Source organism: Sturnira hondurensis, unplaced genomic scaffold (genome assembly GCF_014824575.4).
Source record: "Sturnira hondurensis isolate 20B ecotype Veracruz unplaced genomic scaffold, ASM1482457v3 Scaffold0020579, whole genome shotgun sequence".
Taxonomy (NCBI): Eukaryota; Metazoa; Chordata; class Mammalia; order Chiroptera; family Phyllostomidae; genus Sturnira; species Sturnira hondurensis.
This window is the reverse complement of record NW_028093210.1, coordinates 3,980,679-3,991,868: the sequence shown is the minus strand read 5'-3', so window position 1 is coordinate 3,991,868 and position 11,190 is coordinate 3,980,679. Positions and strand designations below refer to the sequence as shown.

The 11,190-nt window shown below is 53.7% G+C and overlaps 1 protein-coding gene across 2 annotated transcripts; it reads left to right on the top strand.

Moving 5' to 3' along the window:
* The first annotated feature begins 1,124 nt into the window (after positions 1-1,124).
* Positions 1,125-9,994, top strand: NAGPA (N-acetylglucosamine-1-phosphodiester alpha-N-acetylglucosaminidase). Of its 2 annotated transcripts, XM_037029886.1 has the most exons (11): positions 1,125-1,231; positions 1,330-1,785; positions 2,692-2,831; positions 3,721-3,829; positions 4,867-4,995; positions 5,466-5,671; positions 5,775-5,822; positions 6,908-7,036; positions 7,252-7,383; positions 7,470-7,533; positions 9,219-9,994. In XM_037029886.1, exons 1-11 carry the CDS (start codon positions 1,158-1,160, stop codon positions 9,427-9,429), a joined length of 1,698 nt encoding a protein of 565 aa, XP_036885781.1. In that variant the 5' UTR covers positions 1,125-1,157; the 3' UTR covers positions 9,430-9,994. The 2 variants fall into 2 exon arrangements, with proteins under 2 accessions (XP_036885781.1, XP_036885782.1); XM_037029887.1 differs by lacking the exon at positions 5,775-5,822.
* The last annotated feature ends 1,196 nt before the right edge of the window (positions 9,995-11,190 follow it).

The window sequence follows — 11,190 nt, the reverse complement described above, 5'->3', positions numbered from 1 at the left end:
TTTGAGTTCTGTAGCTTCAGAAGGAGGGGCCTAAAAGGGGGGGTTAAAATTTTTATTTATTTATCTTTGGAGGGAAAGGGAAGGAGAGAGGGAAAGAAATATCAATGTATGGTTGCCTCTCTTGCGTCCTCTGCTGGGAACTGGCCTGCAACCCAGGCATGTGCCCTGACTGGAAAACGAAGGGGGATACTTTGGTTCACAGGCCCGAGCTCAATCCACTGAGCTACACCAGCCAGGGCAGGGGGTGAATTTAAAAGGTGTGTTAACCTAGATGCACAGAAACAATGGACCTGGCTTGCTTAAAGTGAAGATAAACCTTTCAGTACAGAAGTTACAGGCTAGGGGCATGACCTGCCCCGGTTAACAACTTGTGAAGTTACTCTGTGAGGTTACTTTTCACAGAGCCGCTTGTTTGCCTACGCATTTTACCTCTGTAGTGCTAGCCAGGAAAATCCAGACTGATGGTTAAGATGACCTTCCTAAGAGGGGCTGAAATTGCAATTAGGTTAGGTATCAAGTCCCTGTTTGGTGATGTGGGGCTTAGTACAACTTACTCCACTTGGAGCCTCTTGTTTCTTTTTTAATGGGACATTATAGAGACAATTGATAAAATTCTAATATGAACTATGAATAGTTAATAGAACTCAACCAATATGAAATGTCCTGATTTTTAACTAACCTGTGGTTATGCAAGAAAATGTCCTTGTTTGTTTGTATAAGACACATAGTTTATTGTTGAGGTGAAGGATCATGATGTTTGCAATTTGGCTGCAAATGGTTTAGAAAAAATGCACATGAATAAAGTACAAATACTGAAGCAAATGGGGCAAAAGTTAACAATTGGTAAAGATTAGTAAAAGTATACCGGAGTCGGGTTTTTTTTTTAAGCTGTTATTTTATTACCGTTGTGCCAATTTTTCCCCTATACCGGAGTTCTTTATACTGCTCTCGCGACTTCTGTAGGGTTGAAATTACATCAACTTTAAAAGTTCCCGCCGCCACCCCAGCGCCACACCCTCTCCCAAAAAAGCTTGGTGAAAAGCAAGACGAGATCTCACCACCCCCTTCCCCGAAGGAAGGCACCAATTCAGCCAGCTTCCACCATTGGTCCTGAGTAACGTGGGTCGAGCCCACGTGACCGGAGCCCCAAGCTCAACATGGCGGCCTCCATGAGTGGCCGGCTTCTCTTATTTATACTCCTCTGGAAGGTATCTGACGGCTTCAGTTGGGGGTGAGTACAGCTCTCGAGGGTGGTCGGGGGTGAGCCAGGTTCGGGGGATCCTCTGCCCGGCCGCAGCCCTCTAAGTTCGCGGCCGCCCCACCCCGCAGGGCCTCCCTGGACGACGACTTGCTGCTGCCCTACCCCTCTCTGCGCGCGCGCTCAGCCCGGGACTGCGCCAGGGTGCGTGTCGGCGGCCGCGAGCACGAGACCTGGCAACCTTCCCCGGCGACTCCCGGCTCCCGCGGCCTTTCGGTGCGCACTTTCGTTTCGCATTTCGCGGGCCGCGCTGTGACTGGCCACTTGACGCGGGCCGCGGAGCCCCTGCGCACCTTCTCGGTGCTGGAGCCGGGTGGGCCTGGCGGCTGCGCGTCCAGACGCCGCGCCACCGTGGAAGAGACTGTGCGGGAGGCCGGCTGCAGTGTCGCCCAGAACGGCGGCTTCTTCCGCATGGACACCGGGGAGTGCCTGGGGAACGTGGTGAGCGACCGGCGGCGGGTGAGCAGCGCCGGGGGGCTACAGAACGCGCAGTTCGGGATCCGCCGCGACGGGACCCTGGTCACCGGGTGAGGAAGCTGGGAGCCCCGCGACTGTCGTGGACAGAGATCCTGAGGTTTGGGTTGTGTCCGTACTGCCGTATTCAACCCACCTAGCCAAGCTGAGCCTCCGTTTCCTCATCTGCAGAATGAGAGTAGTGATAACCAACTTGCAGGGTTCATTTGTCACCCCCGAGCCCCTGCTTTGTGTCAGTAATGTGCTGCACACTGGAGATATGTATAGCAGTGAACAAGCACAAACAGCCTTTGCTTTTTCACGGACCTCTCCCATTACTAGGAAAGATAAACAAAAGCCAATAAGATAAGGTAGACAAATTCAGATTGTGTATGTGCAGTGAAGCAATGAACACGGTGAACCAACTGTAAGTAGAGTGTTGATTTTAGGGAGAGTGATCAGGAAAAGCTTGTTTGAGAAGGTGATCTCTGAGTTGAGAGGCCTGAAGATTAATCAATCACAAGTCAGCCAGGGTCAGAACTGGAGGAAGAGCATCGCAGTCAGAAGGAACAGCAAACACAAAGACTCAGAGGTGCATAGGAGCTTGGTGTGTACCAAGTACTGAAGGAAGGGCTGAGTATCAGAGGACAGATGATAGGACTGTCTTTGATTATTTGAAAGCTTGCTCTAACCCTGGCTGGAAACTAGGCTGGAGGGCCATAGTGGAGGCAAGGAGGCCAGTTAAGATCTGTACAGACACCAGGAGATAGTTTGGCCAGGATGATGGCCTGGGAAATTGAAGATTCTTATTAAATGACATGTAGCCTGGACTGTGTAGACTGATTATAAGGCTACTTTAGGGATCAGGACCAGGTGGGTTCCTGGGGCAGCCAAGCTGTTGGGGGTGTGGTGGGGAAGGAGCCCCACCAACCACAGCTGCCCCTGCTAGTAGGTGAACCTCACACCTTCCCTGTGTCCAGGTATCTGTCTGAAGAGGAGGTGCTGAACACTGAGAATCCATTTGTGGAGCTGCTGAGTGGGGTCGTGTGGCTAATACGAAATGGAAGCATCTACATCAATGAGAGCCAGGCGGCTGAGTGCGAAGAGACACAGGAGACAGGTGGGGTTGGGGTGGCAACAGCACTCCTGAGAGGGAGGACCAGGGGAGCAGTGGGGGAGGCCTTTCAATAAGTACTATTCTAGGTACTGGGGACCAGGGATTAAGACAGGTAAGTGCCTGCTCAATATAAGAGAAAAAAATATAATTTGCTAAAAAGAAGTGGTAAATGCTAAGAAAGAAAAATGAAGTTGTGGAAAAGGGGCTACTGGCAAGGGAATAGAGAGGTGCTGCGAAAATGTTTGTGGACCAGCAGTATCTATGTTACCCAGGAGCTTGTTATAAATTCAGAGCTTCAGACCTACCTCGGACCTACAGGATCAGAATCCCTGGGGCCGAGGCCCATACCTGTGTGTTTTAACAAGCCCCCCCTGGGTGATTTTGGTGACACTCAAGTTTGAAAACCACTGAAATGTGGAATGCTGGGGCAGGGAAGGGACACCATGGCCCTAATGTGGAATTGGCCTATTTTAGAATAAGCAGTCAGGGATGGCCTCGTGGAGGAGGTGACTTAGATCAGAAGGAGCAAGCCCTGGGAATAGCTGAGGAGAAGTGCAGTCCAGCCAGAGGGAACAGAAAGTGGCTGCAGGGTGATGAGGTAGAAGAGCAGACCAGGATGCTCATGCTGGGCCTTGAAAAGGTGTTTGGATATTGCTCTAAGGATCGTGGAAGCCATAAGAGTGTTTTTCCCTGGGGAGCTGACATCACTTGATTTACACTTTAAGAAGAGCCCTCTGGCTCCTCTGTGAGCCTGACTGGAATGGGGCAGTGGGGAGGCAGTGAAACGCTAGATGGTATGGACTGGGAGGTAACATTGGACAGGTGGCAGGTAGTAGTGATAGCCAGAGGGCCTCCCAAGGGCCCGTGATTAGCCCAGCTGCTTCTCTTCCAGGTTCCTTCAGCAAATTTGTGAATGTGATATCAGCCAGGACAGCTGTGGGCCATGACCGGAAGGGGCAGCTGGTGCTCTTCCATGCAGATGGGCAAACAGAACAGAGGGGGTGAGTGCCAGGATCCAGAGCCTCTGGGTCTGGGCTGAGTCCTGCTTTGAGGAACTTGGACCCACTGATGGCTCACCTCTGACCTCCAACTATTCCCTGGGGATGTTCATACCCATCTGTCTCCTGCCTTCCCATAGTCTGTACCACTTCCAAGAACTCATCATCTCCCACACCCTTCTCATTCCCCCTAGTTTAGGTCTCCTCCCTCCTGAGCCTCAGTTGCAGTGAAAGGAAGTGATCACAGAGTTAGCAGGGAGAAGATCTGGATGCTAGTCCCAGCTTGGCTATCTGCTAGCTCTGTGGCCATAGACAAGTCACTCCTCAGCCCCTCTGAGCCCAGTTTCCTGCTCTGTAAAAAGAGTATCTTGTGCTACTTCTGTATAACAAATGAGCACTGACTTGTTGCATCAAAATTCTGTGGGTTGGGAGTGCAGAGGGCTCACTGGGCTCTGTTCCGGGCATTTCACAACACAGGCAAGCTATTGGCCAGACAGGGCACTTATCTGGAGCTTCTGGGTGGGAGGGAAAAAAAAACCTCTTCCCAGCTCATTTACACTGTTGGTACAATGCAGTTCCTTGCCGTTGAAGGACGGAGGTCTTTGTGTCCTTGCTGGCTGCCAGCCGGGGCCTCGGCTCCTGCGGCCACCCACATGCCTCCTCATGTGTGCGCCCTCCCCACCTTCAAGCCAGCAGATTTGTCAAATCCCTCTGATCTCCTCAGATTTCCAGTCTCTCTCACTTCCTCTTCCACTGCTGGCCAGAGAAAGTTGTCTGAAAGGGCTCTTGTGATTCCACTGGGCCGGCCCAGGTAACCCAGGACAGGGTCCCCATTTGTGGATAGCTGTGCCATGTAGCACACCGTCATCATGGGCATAATCTCTCGTATGTTCACAGCTCCTGGGGACTAGGGTGGGGCATCTTTGGGGGGCCATTTAGAAATTTTCCTGCCACCACAATGCCATCTACCATGGAGAGTAAGAAGAATTCCACCAGGAGTAGTGGCGGGCTCTGTCAGCAGTGCCGCTCTTGTGCTGCAGCATCAACCTGTGGGAGATGGCGGAGTTCCTGCTGAAACAGGACGTGGTCAACGCCATCAACCTGGATGGAGGGGGCTCCGCTACCTTCGTGCTCAATGGGACCTTGGCCAGTTACCCGTCAGATCACTGGTAAATGCACCGGAGTCTCCTTCTTGAGGTCCAGGCCTGTTCTGGACTGCCTCATTCAACAAATACTGAGTACCTACTATGTGCCAGGCCCTGGGATTCAGCAGTGCGCAGGAAGAGCCAGGGTCCCTGCCTCTCACTGCTTACAGGAAGTACACATAGTGTACCAGTACTGCCTAAGCTGGTGAAAGGGGATTGATTAGTCAGGAAGAAAACTTTCTGAGGATAATGAAGCATGAGATGAGATCTGAAGGAAAAGGAGGTGGGTAGGCAGATGGGGTAGGAGAGCCTTCTAGACATAGAAAGCAGCATGTGCAAAGGCCCTGGGGTGAGAGGGACTATGGGGATTATAAAGAACCTGCAAAAGTTTGGAGGTGGGCAACGGAGAAAGGCAGCTCTCGTGGGCTGCAGTAGGAGGTCAGAGGGGGTGGCTGGCACTGCAGCCTCTCTTCAAACACTGTGTGCCCTTGCAGCCAGGACAACATGTGGCGCTGTCCTCGAAGTGTGTCCACTGTGGTGTGTGTGCACAAGCCCCACTGCCAGCCACCTGACTGCAACGGCCACGGGACCTGTGTGGAGGGGCGCTGCCAGTGCACGGGGCACTTCTGGTGGGGCGCTGCCTGCGACAAGCTGGACTGTGGCCCTTCCAACTGCAGCCAGCATGGGCTGTGCACAGAGAGTGAGTGGGGACTCTGGGGAGGCAGCTCTAACCCAGGCTCCCAGCTCTCCCTGCCCATCTCTGCGTGGGCCCTCACCTGACCTTCTCGGTCTTGTCTTGGCAGCCGGCTGCCGCTGCGAAGCTGGATGGACAGGGTCCAACTGCAGTGAAGGTAAAAGCCAGCAGGCCAACCCCTCCCCAGCCCCCATGCACACGGGGAGAGGGTACAGTAATTGTGGCAGCTGCCTTCATCTTTGCCTCTTGGTCTGCACGTTGCTTGCCTTGTGTCTCTCGCTCTTGCCTCACATGTAAATCACTACATTGGTGTCCTGAGGCTGCTGCAACAAAATTCTACAAATAAGGCAGCTTAAAACAAAAGACGTGTGTTCTCTGACACTCAGGGTGTTGTCAGAGTTGTGCTGCCTCCGAAAGGTCTAGCGGAGGACCCTTCCTATTTCTTCCAGCTCTTGGCTTCCAGCATTCCTTTGTTTTTTGGCCACAGCAGTCCAGTCTCTGCCTCCGTCGTCACACAGCCTTGCTGTGTGTTCGCTCTCCCTCTGTTATCTTACCAAGGGCCCCTAGTCACTGGATTGGGGTTCACTCCAAATCTAAAATAATTTCATCTCGAGACCTTTTCACTTAAGTGTATCTGTAAAGATCATATTTTCAAATAAGTTCCCATTTACAGGTTCTAGGAATTAGGACATATTTTGGCAGTGGCGGGGGGGGGTTCCGGGGGGGTAGTAGTGGGGCGGGGGCACCATTAGCATGGTTTCTCAGGCACCTGTGTGCCCTCAGCCCACTACAACCATACACAGCTTAAACCCTCCAGTGGCTTTCTTTCACACCTGGTGAAAAACTCAAACTGTTCAGTGTGACCTGCCAGGCCCTGGGTGCTCCAACCCCTCCCTGTTCACTGTATCCGCTCTGCTCCTCCTCTCTAAGTCTCAGCCTAATGTCAGGTCCTTGGAGGCCGGCCCCTCAGTGGTTTGCTGCTGTTAAAAGGTCATGGCCCCGCAGTACTTCTCGTTTGTACTTCAACATTTGCTTTCTAGCTTGCTGGCCCCCTGCCCTCCTAGACCAGAAGCCCTGTGAGCTCATAGCCTCAGGGCCTGGCACGTAGTCAGTAACTCTGTTGGGAGAATATGTGAGCCTAAAGGCCACTCAAAATGACTGAGGTCCATTTGCAACCCTGTCAGCCCCAGCCTGGGAAGGACAGGGCCAGATTTTGCAAAGACCTTCCTTCCCCCATCCCAGCTTGCAGCAATGGCTCCTTTGGGGAGGACTGTGCCAAGAAGTGCCAGTGCCAGAATGGAGCTACCTGTGACCCGGCTCGGGGGACCTGCACCTGTCCCCCTGGCTTCACTGGTGACAGCTGTGTACAGGGTAAGCAGACGGTGCTCCTTCCTGGCTCACTGAGTCAGCCAGGAGGGAGCACCACCCAGGGCACCTCCAGGGGCTGGCCTGAGGGAGGGTGTGTGTAGGTGGGTGTACCTCTCCTTTAGCCCAGCTCTGTACACACCCTGGCCCTATCCTGCCAGTGCAGGGAGAGGGTCTGCCACGCCTGCCTCCACCTCCACGTCCCTGTCTCCTCACTGCAGAGTGTCCCCTTGGCTGGCATGGGCCAGGCTGCCAGAAGCCCTGTGAGTGTGAGCACCAGTGTCCCTGCAACCCCCAGACCGGCAACTGCAACCTGACCCAGACACCAACCCTGAACAGCATTCTCTCCCGAGGTACGGCCCCTCCCAGGGTCCTTGGGGGCAGTAGAAGGCAGACTCAGACCCTCCCAGACCCTCAGCTTCACCCTGGTGTCTTACAGTGAAGCAGTGTCTCCAGCCATCCGAGGTCACTCTGCAGACAAGAGAATTCTCCCTTCTCACTGGGTAGGTGCTTTGGTGGGACCTGTGGCAGAAGTGGCAGGAGACCCCCTCCCTGTACCTTCAAGGGACTGGGTAAGGCTGACAGATGGCAGCTGGGCACCCAGGTGACATTTCTCCGACATGAGCACAGGGAGAGTCACAGCCAATGCTCGAAGGGATGTGGCGAGAGGGACCCTGGTCACCACCCCATGGGCGTCAAGGGGGCTGGGCATGGGCTTACTGTCCTTCGTCGTGACACTCACAGCTTGTTCTCAGCTCCCAGTGCAGAAGCACTGAGCCCCAAGGAACTAGCATGGTTTCTCAGGCACCTGTGTGCCCTCAGGCCTTGTGCAGAGGCTTTATTTTCAAACCTGACCTCAGGGAGGACGGCGTATTGAAAGAATGCTGGGCCCCACCCCTGGAGTTTCCACCCTGGGAGGTCTGGGGAGCAGCCCAGCATCTGCACTGCAGGTGACACGAGCACTCATAGTCCTGGGACCTGCTTTGAGGACCTCGCTTCTCATGGTTCTCACCTCCCATAGCCCAGGCCTGGGTGCCTGGCCTGACCCATTTCGCTCAGCCCCCTCCAGAGGTGGAAACCAGGTGCGGGTATGAATGAAGAGCTCCCCAGCATTGTTCCAGAGGCAGCACCTGGGACCAGATGCCAGGTTCCTCCTGGGGATGCCAACCCAGTGAGTCTGGTAGGGTGAGGCCTGGAGAAAACTGAAAATGTGCTTTCAGATGCACCAGAGCAGGGGCCGGTGCTCCAGCCCCTGGCCTTAAGCTCAGGCTTCTCCAGTGTGAGACTTTGGGGACCCTCCACCCCAGACCTGGCATCCATTAGCAGCCACCAGCAAGGGAAAGGGAGCTATGGGGGCTGGTGGGTGTGGCTGCAGCCCCACACCAGCAACATGCCAGTGCTCTCTCCTCCTTGAGGGCTTCAGCCGAAGATTCATAGGGAGGAGGAAGGGTCACTGAAAGACACTGCTCTGCACCCGCCACTTCCTGCCGTGGAGGATGGGATGTTGCTTCTCCCTGCTGTGTCTGCTCTGAGGACCCTGGGACAGACAGAGTCCAGTCTGTCTGTGGTCAGCATCCTGTGGAGCACAGGCTACAGGCTGGTGCTTCCCAGGGCTGGGTCAGGTCATTTGACTTGGTCTTCACAATTTAACATCTTTTTAAAAAACTATTTTGTTTATTTATCTTTAGAGAACGGGAGGGAGAAAGAGAGGGAGAGAAATATCTTTGTGTGGTTACCTCTCACATGACCCCCACTGGGGACCTGGCCTATAACCCAGGCACGTGCCCTGACTGGGAATTGAATCAGTGACCCTTTGGTTCACAGGCTCAATCCACTGAATCACACCAGCCAGGGCACAATTTAACATTTTTAAAAAGGTTTATTAACAACATCTGAAAATCAGCAATATTTACATAAAACCTTTTTATTTTAATGGTTTCTCTTGAAACATCAGGAGAAACAGCAGAACTGGCTGTGTCCCACACAGCAGCTGTTCCCACTGCTCCCCAAACACATGTCTGGAGTTGTGCCTCAGCCCCACAGAGAAGCTCATTTTGCTCCTTGACAGTCACTGTGGGGTCTTTGGAGGCCTGTGCCCCTGTTCGGGGTAGGAGAGCAAAGTGAGAGGGAGGAATGACCCTCCAACACTGCCACAGTCCTGAATCTGAGATTTCTCTCCCACCCCCAGGACCGCCTGGCTGGCCCTTACTCTGGTCCTGGTTTTCCTTCTGCTGATCAGCGTGGTGGTGAACGGGTCCCTGCTCCTCCGTGCCAGAGCAGAGCACAGCCGACACCTCGATGGGGCCTATGTCTACCACCCGCTGCAGGAAGTGAACGGGGAGCTCTCGGCTGCCGAGAAAGAGCAGCAGGGTGATGCCTGCAGCTCCTTCAAGGACTGACACCTCCAGTGCCCGTCATGGCCTGTTTTGGAGGCTCATTTTAAGCAGTCTGGCTTCTGCAGGGCAAAGTCCAAGGCCACTGACTGGATGATCTCAGCCCCAGTGCCAAGCCAAGCTTCTGACAGCACCTGTGCCTCAGCCCTTACCTGGCCCTCGGCCCTCCCCAGGATGTCTGCTGTGGCACAAGCAACCTGAGCAATACAGTGTTCCTCGGAGAGAGACTCCTTCCCTGCCTGCCTGTGTCTGCTGCTAGGAGGCCAGCCCCGCAAGGGCTTCTGCCAAAGAGCCTCCATCTCCTGGGACAGGAGTACTCAGGAATGGAACTTACCGCATCGTGACCAAGTGGCAGGCTCCAACCGGCCCCACTCGACTGAAGTGGACTAAAGGGATGATGGCACATCACTGCGTTTGCCAACTAGAATTCTATTTCCTATCACAGGAAGCTCCTCAGAAGGGATGGGGGATGAAATCATGTTTACAGGCTTTTTATTTTATCATCCTACCACTGAGAAGGTTTTTATAACACTTGAATGAATTGATATAATTAAAGGAGCCCTAGGCAGTGGCTGAGTTTTGGACTTCAGGTCACTCCTGGGTCTTAACAGGTGGAGCTGTGTTACCTGGGTCAGGAGTCATGAGCAGGCAGCCCAGAGCACCTCCAGCTCCCTGATGTGGTCTGTTTATCTCGGGGCTTCTCACTTTAATGGGTACACGAGTCATCTGAAGATCTTATTAAAATGCAGATTCTGGTGGGGGCTGAAGAGTTTAAGAAGCTCCCAGGTGGTACCAAGGCTTCCCTGACCACACTTTGAATGGAAAAGGTTTAGCACACACTGTATTTTAAAAGAATTTAAATTAGTTACCAGTGTTTAAAAGAAATGAACAACTCCAGGTTTCTGGTTTCTCTTTGAAGAGAGAGCTAGTGACCCCAGCTGGTGCCCTCACGAGGCAACAGCTTGCCGGAGCTGAGAATCTGCAGCCCCCAGCCTGGCCCCTGTCCAGCTCATCGCAGCCCCAGCAGCGGGCTCCCCTCACCTGCTGCCTCCTCGCCTCATGAGTATCAGAGTTTGTAACTTGTGGCTGCGAAGGGTCTTCACTAAGTGCCTGGCAGCCACCCCATGAATAAGTATCACACTGCTTAGCAGCTTGCATTTCACCTCCACCTGGAAGGTTCATTTTGTATATTGGTTTCTTTTAATGCACCAAGCAGCCTCTGTCCAATTTGATATTCGAGGGTAGGACGTAGTGGCAAGAGCTCAAACAAGTTCCCAGGCGCCTTAGGATCACTGGCATGTTCCTAAGGCGCAGTTCCCGAGCCTGGCTGCAGGGCAGAACGTATTCCCCAGGAATGTTCCAGGACTGCAGATTTCTGGACCCTGTCCCAGACCCACTGACTCAGTGTCAGGATCAGAGGGGTCCAGGAATGTACATGGAGCACCCCGGAGGCTCTGAGGCAACAGGCTGTGGAAAGTCGTCCTGAAAGCTCCTGCCCCTGCAGAGGGCCTCCCTACCTGTCCCCGGCTGTGCCGAGAGCTGGGTGAGAAATTGCAGGTCTATAGTTCTCTGCGTGGGCTTGCTGGACTTCAGCGTCAGGGAAGTACCTGACATGGGCTGGTGGCATGCCAGAGGGGTCCCTGGTCCAGCAATGGGGACACATTCACCACCACCCCCCTTGTGTTGTAGGGGTATCTATTACTTTTGCCGCCATCCAGTACCTCTTAGTGTCTGCCCCATCTGAGGCCAGGTCCTCCCAGCAGAACT